The sequence below is a fragment of the Epargyreus clarus genome, unplaced genomic scaffold, assembly GCF_041222505.1.
Source record: "Epargyreus clarus isolate Ecla_fem2 unplaced genomic scaffold, WU_Ecla_fem_2.2 ptg000021l, whole genome shotgun sequence".
Lineage (NCBI taxonomy): Eukaryota > Metazoa > Arthropoda > Insecta > Lepidoptera > Hesperiidae > Epargyreus > Epargyreus clarus.
In genome coordinates this window covers 8,670,766-8,688,520 of record NW_027332228.1, presented here as the reverse complement: position 1 = coordinate 8,688,520, position 17,755 = coordinate 8,670,766, and the positions used below count along the sequence as shown (strand labels likewise).

At 35.5% G+C, this 17,755-nt stretch overlaps 1 protein-coding gene across 19 annotated transcripts in view; it reads right to left on the bottom strand.

The window, feature by feature from the left end:
- Window positions 1–17,755, bottom strand: part of sif (guanine nucleotide exchange factor still life) — a 146,739-nt gene that overhangs the window by 114,681 nt on the left and 14,303 nt on the right. For 17 of the 19 annotated variants that reach the window (XM_073084143.1, XM_073084144.1, XM_073084150.1 and 14 more), the window contains exons 1-4: window positions 11,101–11,863; window positions 8,818–8,926; window positions 5,796–5,943; window positions 4,517–4,701 (exon numbers count right to left, since the gene is read on the bottom strand). In XM_073084143.1, the coding sequence (XP_072940244.1) occupies window positions 4,517–4,701; window positions 5,796–5,905 (295 nt within the window). In that variant the 5' untranslated portion in view covers window positions 5,906–5,943; window positions 8,818–8,926; window positions 11,101–11,863. Of the gene's footprint in view, window positions 1–4,516; window positions 4,702–5,795; window positions 5,944–8,817; window positions 8,927–11,100; window positions 11,864–17,755 lie in introns of those variants that run through there. The other 2 variants (XM_073084129.1, XM_073084128.1) reach the window with 2 other exon arrangements.

The window sequence follows — 17,755 nt, the reverse complement described above, 5'->3', positions numbered from 1 at the left end:
ACTTAACGCAAAGTTTAACCCAAACGTTTTTTAAAAATAAAATATGCACAGTAGTTCTTTATTTATATTATATAGATAACTTGGAAACGAATTGAAAACATCCTATTTGGCGATAAAAGCAGGGCTAACTTAGTGCTATGAAATTCAGTCTGTTAATCTGGAGGTTCGAACCCCAAACCACACACTTATATTTTAAGTAATGTACGTATCAGAAATTAATCGTAATTGCTCTAACGGTGAAGGAAAACAACTTTAAGTCACCTACAGCCGGAGAGTTCTCAAAAATAATAATAAAGGTATTATAGTCTGTAAAATCTGCCAATCCGCACTCCACCAGCGCAGTCGACTATGGCCTTAAACACTTCTTGTTCTGCGAGGTAAACCCGTGTCCAACAGTGAGACAGTGACAGCACCTAATGGGTTGATGAGAAGAGATAAAAACTGTTTTCGTATAAATAAACTACATTTTAAATAGTATCCATAATCCTAAGAGTTATTTGCTAACCTTACAGTGGTGAAAACAAATACAGGTTACAACTATGAATATTTTATGATAAATTCACAAGTCAGGGAAAATAATATACCGCTATGCAGTTGGGAAACAAAACTACCGGTAACTCTAAGAAGCAAAGTTTTAGTTTAACATTGTTTGGTCTCATGGGATATGCTAACTTTCAGGTGAAGGAATAATGAATGTGTAAAATAATATACGGCGAATGTTTCAGCTTGGAGTGGATAGGGAAATGAGAAAATAAAAGCGTGAAAGGTGTGGCGAGCGCCAAGCTGACCTGGGCGGAGCCCGACGGGGCAACGCGCTAAGAGGGCTCCGGTTGCGTTCCTTTGGAGATCCCGGAGCCCTCCACGCAGCGCCGAGGACGGCCACCGGGGGGGTTTTAGTGCGGTAAGAATCCCACATAACCCTATGTCGGTTCCACGACACCGGGTACCTTTTGAAGCTTTCCCCCTCGTAAACAAAAAACAAAAAGGCTTTTCCTTTAGTTTGTCATTTATCATTACTTCCCAGAACTTCATCCTTACCTATAAGCCACACTATCCGATAGAGCAATAATATAAACAGAGAAGGGGAATCAGTGATTAACCATCAAGTGGACTGTAAGCTCATATGCTACTTCAACCTAATAAAAATAACCTGTAGTGAAACACTTGCTGTCTGGTCCACCTAGTTCCACTCAGTACAACTAGTTACTTTAGTTCGCTTCGCTTTATCTTCCAGTTTTTATACTATATAGAAGTTGCAAACGAGCATGGTCTCCACATGATTGTAAGCTTCTGCCGCTCATTGACATCTGTAGTCAAACCGAAGTTAGAATGCTTCGGATAAGTTCCTGCCTACCTTTCACACCCATCAAATCAGAACACAGCAGAGCTTACTATTGTAATTAGGCAGTAATAAGTGCCAGTATCCATAGGCACCACTGACACTTCAATCTTCAATCAAGGTTTCCTCTACCTCCACGTGATTTTGATATGGGTAATATGAAATTAGTATGTGTGAAATCAAAACACGCATAGATATACTTACTTTTTAAAATATTATCAAAACAGTGCTGTGGACCTGAGGACTATAATATTTTATCAATCAATAAGCAGAATAATGCCTTCCATTGCAATATATTTATTAAACTACTTACTTCAGCCCACGGTTTGAGTGCGACTGGAATTATTACCCAAAGGCGGTCAATCGAGTGTCATTCCAGTGCTCAATGAATATTCAAATTTGAATGGTATTTATTCAAAATGAATTCCAATAGAACTATTCTTGGACGGCAACTAGCTATCACCATTTGGAGGCGTTTCAATATGGAGATGAAACTTGGGCAAGACAAAATTGACATATTTAGATTTTTATTATTTGGAGAAAGATTATTTAAGATAAGATATTTAATATATTAATTTACATTACATTTAAATTTAATTATTATCAAAGTGTTGTCAGAAGAATGGTCAGTTAAATGATGTCTTCCTGTGAGGTTTTTACAGTTTTCTACTTAAGTCTTCCTTCAGTTTAAAAAATGTCATGTTTAAAATAACTTTTCATAAATTACATATCGCTGCTTTGCAAGAATAATGGCACAACTCAAAATTCATTTTTCTGTTAAATATATAATTTAATCCCAAATATTTCCTACACAAAACTACCTATACAAAACTACCTATAATTGTATTTATCATTATTTTAATAAAAGCTATTTAAATAAAAGATTTCGAAACAAAAACATTGTTTAATTTTAAACTGGCTCTCCTGGAAAATTACTTGTTATTCGTGCAAAGCAGCGATATATTATTATCACCACTATCGACTATAAGTAATTGAAACTACAGAGTTCACACATTAATTAGAGCTCAAAAATAAATAATGTCTTTTTCTAGTGCTTACCAATCACATCACCAATTTCCAGTAGGTACATTAGCGAGAATTCATACGTACGCGATTCAATATTGAATAGTTTTAATTTTCCTGTCAAAACGTTCATAGCTACCCGCTAAAATTAATCACCTACTAATTTATCTAACACCGTTTACAATTTAGAATCTACAAAGCGGATGTATTACGTTACATTACATTAGTTCATTTGGAAAAAAAAAAACCTTGCATTCAAAAACGTGAGATTTAACGTTTTTACAAAAATGACTGTTTTTGTATTTATTTACGTATTTCGTCTACTACTACGTAATGTATGGGCATTTCCAATCAGCGCCCTTAGCGGACTGTATCAGAGCTGATTGGAAATATATGAGAAATACGGCAATGTTGCCGTACTCATACTAAGGGTACAGATCTCATAATTACTGAAACAAAGCGTGAGTTCCTACATATTCTGCTTACAGAAGCAGATTTCGGTCAATCGTCCATGTGTACGTAGTGTAAATTTAAAACTGGGTTACAGCGGCCAACGTACTTTTGTATTAGCTCATAAAACTCGTATTTATAAATCATTCATTGAAAACAACACTTGAGAGTATATTTTTTGATAGTGGTAGTAAATCTAGTGGTGTTATTCTTTTCTTGAAGTGAATCGTTTTAATACGCATTACAAGATATAAACATTAACAATGCGTGGTCGAGTGGAAATCAATTGAAAATCTATTTGCAGAATTAGTAGAAACCGTGTTTGAAATGAAATGAAATGAAATATATTTATTTTGTATAGGCCAACGACGGCACTTGCAAATTGTCAGGTACAATATTTTTCTTAAACTACTACCGGATCGGAACGCGACCTCTACTGAGAAGATCCGGTAAGAAACTCAGTGGGTTTGTCTTTTTTTTAATGATAATTATTCTCTTTTTTTAATGCCTACATTTTTACATATAATTAATAAAGCATTCGCTCCAGTATCTTGCTTTACATTTATCTAAAAAAGAAGTTTGTTCGTTTGTTTGTGATTAAATATCGTGTTTTAAGAGACTTAAAGAAGGTACTGGATTAGATGAGTATGTTTACCTTATTACGTACATATTAATAATATTTGCTCAACTATACCAACAAATTACGAAGACTTAATCTGTTTTGATGGGCTTGTCAGTTTCAAGGATGTTTCATCTTTCTTACACATATTCATCACCTATTTTTACGAATTAAAACTCTTGTACCACAAGTAATGTGAGTGTAGGTCAATTTCAATTATATCTTTATATAAAACAGTCTTGAATTGTTTCCGTTATATCTCGAATCTATACAAATAAATAAAATTGAAGTGCCTGTTTTTAACATTGAAATAACCGCTTTTTACTATATGCATATGAATATACACATACGGTACATACACCATAATAACATTTTATTTAAATTTGTCTGTCCGTCTGTCTGTTTGTTCTGGCTAATCTCTGAAACGGCTGGAACGATTTTGACGGGACTTTTACTGACAGGTAGCTGATGTAATAAGGAGTAACTTTGGATCATTTGACGATTTTTTTTGTTTATGATATTGTTAGATTTCTTTTTGATACGGGTGAAACCGCGGGGCACAGCTAGTTTTCAATAAACTTACAGTGACGTTCCTAACCTTGATGCCAAAAAAACCAATAACGTTCTCAAAGATCGGTGAAATCACATAATAAGTAGCCTTTACAGTCGTATTCTAAAGATGGAACTCAGAAATCTTGTGAACAACATCTGTGGCAAGAGAAGTGGTAAAATTGGGTGTCAAGTGGTAAATGGATGTAAGTAGTAAAATACTAACTATATTAGATTCACTTATTCATGCTCTTACATTTTCATACCTTTCTTTTAATTTGAGAAGTGTCCAAGAAAAATAGTTATAGCCACTCTTATGTCAAATTGCTGGACACAGGTCTCTACGATTGAAAGAGGCTTGAGGAACCATAGACATTACCACGCTGTAAAGATGCGGTTCGGCAGACAACCCTTGCAACCCTTGCAGCAGACAAGCTTTTCAACTCCCGTTGAAGTCACTTACAAAGTTTACAAGTGTGGTTCAATAATACCTAATCATGACGATTGGTAAAGCAAACGTTTATTCCATCACTCACCAGGCTGCAGTAGTCTCACGTCGAGGATCTTGTCGACCTGCGAGTTGTAAGCGGTAATGTGGAACACACACTCCGGCGAGTCCTGGATGCAGGTGATGTTCACTGGTACCAGGTCCTCGGATACCTGCTGCCACTTCACTGTGCCAGCGCCGCTCGCTGACACGTGGAATACCTCGGCCCATAGTCTGGAAATACCATTCGTTTAAGTTATACTGTAAAAGTTTTTTTAAGAATAGAAGAAGTAGCTAAGGATTTCAAAGATGGTACAACTATCATGGTTCAGAGGGTATCTACCACCACACCTATTTGTAGCGTGACATAATTCTGAATTTCGGTTGAAAGTTGTGGATGCTGTAGATGTCATATGAGGCGACCATCTTAGTCCTTCGGAATAGCAAGGTAGGTATAGATTGCAACCTCGTTTGGTACTACAAAAATGTAATGCAGATTTACTTATAAAAATACCTTGGTAGGAAAATCAGTCAGTGCTTTTTTATAAGCCTATTGAAAATTATATTTATATTAAATTATATTTAGTAACATGAACATTTCAATCTTTAATTGAATATAAAAAAAAACTGACCACATTCTACTAATAAAGCAATTTCAAGTACCTCTCCAAGTTACTGTAATTAAATAGTGTTAAAATTTTAAGAACTTCTTAATAGCAGCGAAGGCAATCCATACAAGTTAAATTTGTCTATAATAGACATGCCTGGGGCAGTTTCAAGAAAGTTTTCACTATTTATCTTTATCATTGGGTTCCAAGTATTGATGAGCTCTGTTTCATTATTTTTATGTTTCAATGTCTGCTCCATTTTTCGTATTATCTGCTATTTATCTATTTTTCTAACAAATATAATTACTTATGTTAAAGTTCAAAAGTAACCTTAGTATACTCTTATACCCATGCAAAGAAAACCTTACTACTCTTCAAATTCGTACTAAATAATATAGTAATTCACTAGTCCAATTTTAGAAAAGTTTATATTTTACATAATTTTACAAAAGTAATGCATCAAATATGAGTTGGTGACAAATTTGCTTGATGTAAGTGCTAATACATTTTGCAAGATGTAATATGTGTAAATTATGGCTCATAGATTAAAATTTGTATAAGTGACTGCTTACACAATCAATTAGTCCCATAAATTCTATCATTGAGTGGCAGCATACTAATTGAATTATTCACGATGTTTTCCAGTAAATACCGGTTTTCTTAGCGATGATCTATAATATAAAGTCAGCGATGACTTATAGCATCTAAGCTGCTGATTACCTCAGTAGATGTCCGTCACGTCGTCGGGAGTTCTGCCACGGGCTGTCTTCATAGCGGTACGCCTTGCGGATGATGGGCGCGCAGGAGCACGACGAGAGCTTGTTGCCCATCGTGCGTGTTCCGCACTCGGCGCACTGAACTATGCTGCCTGTTGACAAATTATACAATTAAACTTATTATAATGTTTTATACTCTTTTTTGAATTAACTTATTAAACCCTCAATAAAGTTTTATTAGTTAAAGTAGCAGACGAGTATGTAGTCCATTTTATGGTATTTTAGAAAAGAGATCATGCCCGGGCATGACCACCTAGCCGCTGCGCTAGGTGATACCCGGAGTGCGGCTGTGCTCCAACAGTGTCAGTTCGGAGCTTAGATTATGTTGTTGAGACAACTTGATAGCGTGATTCAGAATACTCGTGGCTGAATCTTTAAAACCTGAATATATAAAATATGAGGGAAACTACCCATCTATTGCTAGTAATATAGAAACCCCGAATAGAAATTCATGATTTTGTAAATAATTAGGTAGGTGTAGGTGGTAGAACCCTTTGTGGTTCGACTCCGGCCGCACCACCGCCATACCTATTTCTGCCTAATAACAGTAGTGTTAAGCGCTGTCGTGTTCCGTTTTTAAAGGCTTGGTGAGGGAGACATACTTTTCCGAGGCGTCGCAGCTTAGTCCTCAGGGGTAGCGGCGCATCTGTTGGCGACCTCAGGTAGAAATATCTAATCCTATCTGGGGTTGATTATAAATGTCCATGGGCGCAGTAGCCATACCATCACGTGGACACTACTCCTATACTACTCCTATATTATAAAAAAATGATTCGTAGGGTGCTTTAGTTCCTTTAAATAGTTAAATTTGCTGTTGGGGACAGGCAGGAGTGAAGTTAATTTGATCCTGATTTAACGTATAAAGTGATACCTAGATTAGATCTATGATATTTTTGTATTTAATTATTTAAAAGTAGTAGAGATCTTCCTAGTGACAAGAGGGTGAAGCGCTGCTGTGCTCCAGCTTAGAATATGGTAAGAAAAACATACATTCTTCGAGGCGTTCCAACTTAGTCCTCAGTGGTAATACCGCAACTCTCTTCACTCTTATGAGGTTGATAATAGATGTACATGGGAGACACTGGCCTATATCAGGTTATTTTTTATATTTATAAAATGATGGGTCAGTAACAATTTATAATGATGCCACAATCCGTTTGAATTTGCGTCAAAGTTAGGATGTCCATTAGCGACTGTTAACAAATATTACGCTAACTAACATCACGAATGAGTAAATATCAGTCATTAAATCAGTCAGTGTACATCGCAATAATCTGCTGATAAACCGATTTTTATTTAGTTAATTAGAATATTCATAAACCGAGATTAGTTTCATATAATTACATAATAAATTCATTGTTAACTAATCCGTCTATAAATAGTAAATGTCTGCCGGTCGCGGCTCTCATCATAATGTATGAATAATAGACGCAATCACATCATCGTATTACTTCATTAATCCTGTCATGACAACATAGCATTAAGTATGCGTGTGTAACTCTTCAACTAAACGAGAAAAACAACTGGCTTGATATTTCGGATTTAAACAAAAAAGTTGGTCAAAATTTGAAAGATGGTAAAAATAGGGTTAGTCTCCAGTACAACAGTGTCTCACTACTGCTATACATATTTCTTGCGTATAGCAGTTATTGCGTTTCGATAGAAGGGAGGGAATGTCGGTTGTCTTTCTTATAAGACTAATATATATGTGCTCAGGAGTGACCACCCATCAGTGATCGACTTCAGGTAAATCCTCTGTTCTATATGAAATTGACCACTTGCCATTAGGTGAACTGTATATTAGTTTGTTACTTATTTTTAAGAATAAATAAAATATATGACACGGAATCATTACGGATAAATGACATTATCTTACGAGGTTCCAATTCAATAAAAGCAAATTACTAATTAAGGTTGGTTAGTTTGCTTATATTAGGTTGAACTCTTATGGTATGACTGAAGATATAACTTACTTAAGCAGGTGGTACAACCATTCGATTGGAGATACAGCATCATGATAAATAATAAGTAATTACTGCTTTTATAAAAGCAGGGGAAAAGGTTTCTGCGCTATGTTGCAAGGGTGTGGCAATACAGAGGCACATATACAATGACTCGTGTACTTAAAACTAGTAGCTAGGATTCTTGTTCTATTGGTTAGATGTCCATAGCACTAACGCCAAAATATAATTGACCTGCATGGCCATCTCCTACTTCTTTTACATAAAATATAAAACTAATATGTAGTTCTCTCGGCTTTTTAATCCAGCTAATTCAATATCTTAAACTCATACATGACTGAAAATTGCCAGATCATGATGGTATTACCACATATGACAGGTGCTCCCATGTTTGAAATATTGCATGCCATAATTTGGTACGTTGATGAAGTTTTCTTAGTTAGTTTCTATAGTCTTTAGCACTTTTCTCAAATTGAGACGAACTTAGGTCAAATGTGGTTGGTATGCTTCACAGAATTTAAAATATTGTATATATCCTCACAGGTATGTAGGTATCTTCACAGTATTTTCCTGTTTCATTCAATAAATGTAATGAAAAGGTCAGAGGTGAGTTGTATTTTAGCCAGAGCTATAGTGTGGGAGGCTTAAAGCTGTTTCCCTTGGAATATAGCTCTAAAAATAAAATAAATATATATAGAGATATTGGTTGAACCGCTTACTCGTAGAGGATCGAATTCTAAGAACGAACCTCAGTATTTTTTTTAATAATCATGTATCATTCACTACTTATTACGGGGAAAGAATATACCATGAGACAACCTGAGAGTTAAAAAAGATTAAGTACCTTTAAAAGGCACAAACATTGAGTGTTTTTTTTTTAACTTTCGGTATGTGATGAAACTTCGCACTTCGCAGCGTGGTGGCCCAAGGTCCTTATTCTCAAATGAGACGCGTACCCAGCAGTGGGATATTCATAGGTTGACGAGGATACTATGTAGTACTTACCCGCGGTCCCGTGATGTCACCAGGTCCCATCGGAGCGCGAGAGAGAGTGTCCGCGGTTGAGACTCTGCGAGCGCTGCGTGCCGTGTCTGTAGTGATGTTTCACGCCATGCTGAAATGCCCACGACACAGCTTAAGTTACTTTTCCGTTAAACCTCACACATCCAACAGTTGACATAAATAAATAAATTAATTATTTCTGATTAAATTTTAGTGCATAGGACAGAATTTAAAGTGTTTTTATCTTATTTTAAAACATTGAAAAACGGTACAATAAATATTTCACTGAATACAGAACAATATATTTGAACACATCTACAATTTATTTATGTACATAATTTAGGAGTTTATTTACAGACAAGTTTTCTATAATATTTTTAGTCTATATTACTAAATTTTAAAAAGCATGCAGATACAGAAAGTCCACGCACCACACCTTTATTTTTGTTTAAATTCCTTTATATTACTCATTAAGTTTTAATTAAGTTTCAGTAGTAATAAACCGCAGCTACAGGTTAATTTGTTTCGTTGGGGATTTATACTGAAGCAACATTCACAGCAAATTAAAAATTAATTTTGTTAAATGGTTAATAATACGTTAATAAATCCAATAATCCGCATAATACGAGTAAATTAAATATTATGAAACAATTGAATATCGCGTGCTTAAATAAATTTTGTGGTAAGTAGACTTTCCAGTCAAGTACATATTGTCATCCTATTGAACGGTCACACCAAACGAAAACAAGTGAATGTGTTATTATGTAAATGTCAAATGAAGTGAACATGCATGGAAGCGAATAGGAAATATCAATATACATACATATCCAATCCATTCATATACTCATTTAAATTACCAATTTATTACTGTGCTATATGAATGCTTAAAGTATCTTATTCTAATCCCCCTTACGAGCTATACGGTTAAAATGGAATTTGTTTATGGAATTGAGTATATTTCGTAAATTGAAGCTAACAAAAGCATCGTTTTAAGTCACACCTACATAGAGTAGTCGTTGGTTACGCAAATTGTCCATTCACGCGCTTACTATAATTATTACCAATGCTAGTTTGATTATATACCGGTACGTAATATATACATTTGTACAACTCGTCTCATATTTCCATTTAATAATGTTCACTTACTGTATCGTCGTTATTCTATACCAATATGACGTACGTAAAAACTAAAGGTCGATATAAATCAGTGCAATTGGTATGCATATTTGCCATTTGTTTAGCTACTGGCATTGATAAATATTGATGACTCTATAAAGTTGTTTACTAGTCATGTGCCTCAATAGTATGCCAGGCTGTGGAATAGTTTAGAATATAAATGTTAGCTCCTCTTACAGACATTCTGACATGGCTTAGAAACCTCACATGTTAACCAGCGCGTGACCACGCCTCCTAGCAGGCCATCAATCAAGCGCTTTCAATTGTATGTAAACAATTGCTTTATTTGTAAGAATAACAATTCCAACTATTAATAATTACTATGACGTTAAGACTATTGGGGTATAAAAATAATTACCTTACTTTAAAACAACATAAAGAATAAAGCATCAAACAGTTTGCTATCACTTAATAGGTATTGATTTTAAGGCGGGCGTCTAAGTCTATGCTATCAAATAGTAATTAAAATTCAAGAGCCGCATTTCGATCTCGTTGGTGGGTCTTCAATCATGATAGACTAATCTATAGAGATATATGTGGGTCAGCCCGGTTTGTCGCTGCTCTAAACTGTCCAATCGCACTACATTTCCGAGGTAGAGTTCGTGATATTTTGTCTCTACAAAGAATTGAGAGCACTTACTTTGAAAACTGAAAACATGACAGTTTCATCATATTGTGACTAATTGTTGCATACTAAAACATAATTGAAGTACTCTCATTACAGTTTTATAATGATGATGACAAACACAGTTACGGGTTGAAATATATTACACAAACTTAAATCTCGAATCTACCACGCAATAATTTTCTAGTCAACCTCAACTAATGTTAAACGTGTTTGATGTAAACTCACAATTTCGTCTAACCATTTGTTTGACGCTTCAGTATAGCACTTCAAAATTTATAATTAAATTATTTAATAGTTTATTTAAGGAATGTGTTAGCATGCAATGTAAGACTCATATTGTTACTGTGCATAATTTTTATTTCATTTTAAATAATGCCAATTTAGACTTAATATTTAAAGGCTTTAAATGTCCACAAAACAGACATCACGAGGAGGAAAGGGATACAAACACTCCATGTGCAAATTATAAGGGTATTACGAACCTCGAAGTTGTTCCAATTTTGCGCAGAAAATTTAGCAGCCTCCACGCTTTCTTTTGCACCCATAGTTATAGTTTTGTGAAATCACTCGTATGAACTATGACAATTCGGTTTCGATGCGAATGCTCTGAACGTTCGTGACACTAGATTTTATATGTGCTACGACTGTGCTCTCTGGGGAGAGTCGGGTTGAATAAGCATTAATATACCTCTATCGCTGCTCGTTCGAAATGTTAAAAATTCACGGCTCCGAATAGAATATGAGGGGAGTGTGTTGCAGCGAGCAAGCGCACGGGGCGGCGCGGGTGCAGGCGCGGCGTGTAAACACCGCCAGCTGGCTCGGAGCGCTCGGCTCGGAGTCGCCGCAGCCCGAGCTGCTCGCGCCGCACGCGGCTCCCGATCGACCTCTGCACAGCCGCACCGCCTCGCCTACCTCCCTACGCGCTATCCACCACGACCCAACCCAGTCACACTACCGATAACTACGTTATATTCCGAAGTGCGCAGAATTTCATATGCGGCGGCACGGCAAAGCGAGCGGCACGATAGGAAGACACCGGCGGCTCGGATAAACGTCAGAGCGGACTGGGTCGCGAGGCGAGCGTGCGTGGCGGCGCTGTCGCGCACAGTCGCCGGTCGCCGCCGCGCACCGACCGCCCGCCGAAAGCCGAGACGAGACGCAGCGACGCCCAAACCTAGCGAACGATACGGCGGCCAGCGCCCAATGTTTTATCTCCACTATATACCATTTCCTTCATTACATTAAACCCACGAAACTAATTTTAAGTCCCCTTCTATTGAAAAACCTTAACCGATCATTAAACTACACGTGTACAGCTAAAATGATGCATACAAATAATGTTAGTAATATGTATTGAGATTAAGGAGATCATCAATGGACGTTCGGTATGGTGAGGCGAGGGGCGGGAGTTGCGCGCGCAGTCTCCCCGAGACATTCGATTTTGGTCCATGACTGTTGGATGCTTACTGTGGCCCACCGGGTGATTTAATAGTTCGTTCTAGACTATGACACGGCAAGCGAATCCTTATTAATTTTAATTCACGAAATCCGAAGCTCCAGTATTAATTTAAAATGGATTTGGGTCATGTTAGCTTAGGGCGCTCTTAACACAATCAAATATATTGCACGTGCCAGTTTCTGCACGATTATTACCTATGTAGGTATATAATATAATATTTTTAGTAAAAAATGCTAGTGCATTGAGTAACATGCATAATAACGATGGTACCAAAGCAACCACGAGCAAAGCACGTTTGATTCCGTCGATCCGATAGTATTATAAATTCCGAATGTATACTAAGGACTGTTGCCCAAAATGACTACGCCAAATATTGCAGTAGATAACATCCGACAATTAATGATGTCTATACAGGAGCGAAATCACATCACTGCCATACGTTGATGTCAATTAAAAGTCGGTGTAATCAATGCCAATTAATAACCTAATGCCAGGCTGGTCTACTTCAATGTAGCGTTCGGCATCGGAGTACAACAAAATACTCTAATTAAAGTGGAGGAATTTGCTGCAGTTGCTTTTCGCCTTTTTCCTTTCACGTTTAAGCATACACTAAAACAGTAGCTACGGGTGCCACGTTACAGTTAATTACAGGAGAAAATCCTGTAAATTCGGGAATATTTTAACGGTTCGTTTGTTAAATCGGTGTGCTTCGTAGTTACTGAACTTTGCTGAGTACTTTTCAAGTATTTTGATATTAAAGTAATGTATTTTTCCATGATTTGTATATTGCGGATAAATTATATCTTTTACTTACAGCAGTTACTATTTTTTTTTATAATATAGGAGTAGCAGACGAGCATGCAGTCCACCTGATAGTAAGTGGCTACTCCCGCCCATGGACATCTGTAATGAACCCCAGATAAGATTAGATATTTCTACCTGAGGTCGGCCACAGATGTGCCGCTACCCCTGAGGACTAAGCTGGAACGCCTCGGAAAAGTATGCCTCCCTTACCATACACTTCAAAACAGAACACAGCAGCGCCTAACACTGCTGTTATTAGGCAGAAATAGGTGTGGCGGTGGTGCCGCCGGAGTCGAACCACAAAGGGTTCTACCACCTTCAACTTGTATGTAACTTGATATAATCTTGAAAAAAGTATTTAATACATAAGCTAAAGTAAGCTAAGTGATTTATAAGATGTAATTTTCAGGAAGCACTTATTTCTCCAAGAACCGCTGAACGGCGATCGTATGTTGTCATTTGTTTCAGCTACGAATATTGTTAAAGAATATTATGATATGTTTATGTCCATATGTCAGCTTAATGCTAAGTGGTCACTGCCGCCCATGGACATCTGTAACCAACTCCATTTATAAAACTGGTTCTATCGGAAGCTGATCAAAGTTGCATTGCCACTCCTGAAGACTAAGACAGTCGTAAGTCTTATATTTTGTCTTATATTTATTAATCGTCAAAATAATTTGGGGCCAGGGGACCTCCACTCCTTTATTGCCCCAAGGCCTCTAGACCTCTAAATCCGGCCCTGCCTCAATCACATAAGGATTTATTTTTATATAGATAGTCACTAAAACTTCTCGATAACTACCTACCAAACAAAAAAAATATTAACATGAAATGAGCTTGACAAATGAAAGAAAAAAGTTCTTATCCCTTTTCCTTAGCCTATGTATATAATAACGATTAACTTCCAAGTTATTACAACATAATAATTATAAGCCCTTTAATGTACCGGAAGTAGGCACGAGGAAACCTTTCAACGCACGTGCTTATTTTCCCGTCTACAGTGAGTACTGTAAAGGCTTCTAATCTATTCAGCAAAGACTGCAGATCTTTGTAACTATGAGATCATTAGTGGTATTTAAGGGTACATTTTATTTAAATGATGGAAAGACGAAAAACTCTGGTAAAAGTTTTTTTTTATAATATAAGTGTAGCAGACTTAATAGTAATAGTCTTTATAATATAAGTGGACAGGACAGTGGTCATTCTTGCCCACTGACGGCTGTCCTATTTCGTTCATTTGTTGATCCTGAAGACTAAGTTGGAACGCCTTATGTTTCCTTAGATAGTAATTTAAATCGCATTACGTTAGCGTATAATATCATATAAGGTACAAATAGATATAGATGATATATGGAATAATATAATTTGACCATTGTCATTTTTAGATTGAAATAGCAAACAATATCCAAGTAAGTTTTGACAAATATGACTGTTTTGGTATTTGTTTACGTATTTGCCCATACAAATTCCAATCAGTGCCGCTAGCGGATTGTATCAGAACTATAGTGACAGTAACGTAACATTAAATGTCTAATCGACAAAATGGCGCGTTATGTTTTATCTCTCTTTTTTGCGAACATGTGAGGCAGGCAAAAAGACTTGAGCACTTATTGTTACGTTTACTCAATCTACTGAAGCAAACGGAACAGAATAATGGATTGAGTAAACGTAACGTAAAATTGTGGGATGTTTTGAATGAAAACTCATGGTAAGGTTACAGTCCATACATAAACGACCAACCATGTAGTACGGGGCTCTATCTGAATCATAGTTGCATTGCTACTCATAGAAACTGAAATGTTTTATTCGGATGTCCTGTAATTAATATGTAACGGTCCTTTTGTAACTAGAGATTTAAAAATATTCCAAATATTATATGTCATCGTAAATTGTAGGATAACTGTAACTACTCTTAAATAAAGACCGACCTGTGGATATTGGTCCTCCTGAGACCTACATTGAAATGCCTAATAATAATAATTATATATTTTTGTATTTTCATTCCTACCTACGCTTCACAATTAGAATATTTAAATACAACTAGATTATATATAACTTATTATCACTTTCTTAAAAAGCGAAGGAAAACATCATAAAGAAACCAGCATATATAAGAAATCTTAATAAAAGTTTTCAAAGGTAAGTAAAGTCTACCAATTCGCACTTGGCCAGCACGGTGGATTATGGCGTAATCCTTCTCATTCTGAGAGGAGACCCGATCCCAGCACCCGGACAGTAATAGGTTGATGATGACATTATTAATATGTAGAGTCGATTCCATTTTAGAATAATCAAATTGTTCAAGGTCTTAAAAAGAAAATAAATCACACATTTTATAATGCTATCAGCACCCACATATAACTTCACGTCACACTATTTTAAGGTGCAATTGTAATAAAATTTAAGTATTGAGTTAGTCACTTTGGACAGACGTGAGTAAACAAGTTTTATATTCACAACTTATATAATTCAAGTTAAACCTAATTGAGAATTGCGTTTTTATTAATTAACTAGCTGACCCGGCAAAATTTGTACCGCCTCAAAATCTATTTATCAAATATATATATAATGTAGCTTTCGAATGGTGAAAGAATTTTTAAAATCTGTCCAGTACTTTTTGAGCCTATTCATTACAATCAAACAAACAAACAAAGTTTTCCTCTTTATAATATTAGTGTAGATAATATCGTATGCTCAATAATGTAAGTTCCAAAAATAACGTGTAATTTGATCAATAATTTTAGTATTGGGGCAATAAAACATAGATGATAGCAATTTGGTATCATATCCAATATTGCAGTTTTAATTTTCTAAATTTCTTGTTTGTAAGAATCTCATGTGAATCATATACTTTCAGAACTTACTACAAATTAGATTACGATATGAAGACATTAAGCTAGTAAAAGCTAGTTAATCGTAATTTTACCTGCTAAAGTTCCTTAACTAGTATAGAAATCATTGTAAAAGTATAATATCTATATTTATAACATTGCTGCTGATAGTCTAATGGTTAAGAAATCGGCCTCTTGATCGAGAGGCCGAGATTTCAAATCTTATGCACCTCTGATTATTCAAAGTTATGTGCGTATTAAAAATTAATGATCACTTGCTTTAACGGTGAAGGAAAACATCGTGAAGAAACTTTCAGACCTGAAAAATCTTAAAAAAAATGTTTTCAAAGGTATGTGAAGTCTTTCGCATTTAGCCAGCGCGGTGGACTATGGCCTAATCCTTCTCATTCCGAGAGGAGACCCGAGACAGAACTTTGCAGCTACTTAGAGACACAAATATTTATGTCGTTGGCTTAAGCATAGTTCAATATAGCTTCAATGCAGATTAGTTCAGTTTAAAAAACATATAAAAATATTTACCAAGAAAGAAAATCAATAAAGTAGAACCTCAAGAAAACTGAACGTGAACCGAGCAACGACAAAATAAAATACTGCGGGAAAATTGTTAGACTCTTATTGGCGCACCGTACTGGCAGTATCGCGAAGTATGTATCATTGTCTTACTTATTACTATTCCGATTGATTGCATCCGAGAGCAATTTCCTCGTTTCTTTAAAGTAGTCTCTTTGAACGATATTTATAGACATGAACCAATTGATATTATAAATTGATCTCTCTTTTATTATTTTATGACTTTATTGCATATCGATAAATCAATTTGTTGCGAACAGGAAATTGGTATCTAATAGTGTCACAACACAGCAAAGTTACACAACGAATAACAAAGCTAGCATGATTTGCTTCTGCTACGTAAAATAACGTAATTGAAAAATTGTAATATTATTCAATCTACCCACCTTTTCAATACGTAATCTCTATGTACATCGGATTTTATGATAATTATACATTAAATTATTATACCTATAATTATATAAGGTATATACTTTTTAATAGCTTATATACCTACCTACCGTACATTTGAATCTTAACTAATACATAGGTTTTTATAATCATTGCATCAGTGTACCTATAGAATTTACCAGTGAATTGATATTGATTTTTTCATCTATATAATTGAAATTAAGTTATGGCTTATTTACTCATGAGCTCTTTTATAATACGCCAAAGTACATAACTAAACTGTATTCCACATTTCTATTCTATATTTAAATTTCTACATTTAAATTACTTGACCAGTCCGTGTTTTAGAACATAATATAGAGTTTCGACTAATGATAAGCTCAGTAACATAATTATAAGTATGTAAAGTGGAATCCTCCGCTGTATTCAGCTTCGCATAGCGGCATATGCTAAACTATTCACTAGCAGGAATGGAGCAAACGTATGTATGTAGTTGATAAGCCGAAGCAACTTTTGGCTTTGCTTTGTGTATTATTCTTGGCTTCTAATTCTTACAGTTGTTCAGAAATAAATTAGACATATTATTAGACTAGTCACGATGTCATCACAAAGATGACTGACATCATTGTTCGGGAAAAATCGAAGATTGCATTAATTTAGCGTAATGTATTAATACAACTCAATACCACAGAAATGGGATATGTAGTCAAATGAAATATATATATTTGTATGATATTTTTAATGGTTTAATACCCACCTAACCTTTAAGAACTAATTATGGTTTTAATATCTATTATAAAAAACGTTTTTTAAACAATATTATCCTCTATATGCACTTTAAAATGTGCCTAAAATATTTGAGTAGTCATATTTTTATTCATGGTACAGTCCAATTGTAATTAAATTAGTTGTCCAATTAAATTAGTTATAAAACAAACAAATGAAAGGAACTAACTGCATTGGGATGCCACTTCAGCTCATCTATGTGCAACGAAATTCCACTGACCATACATCTGAGGTCAGTCGTAGATGTTTTCCTATTCCGAGGGCGAAGATAGA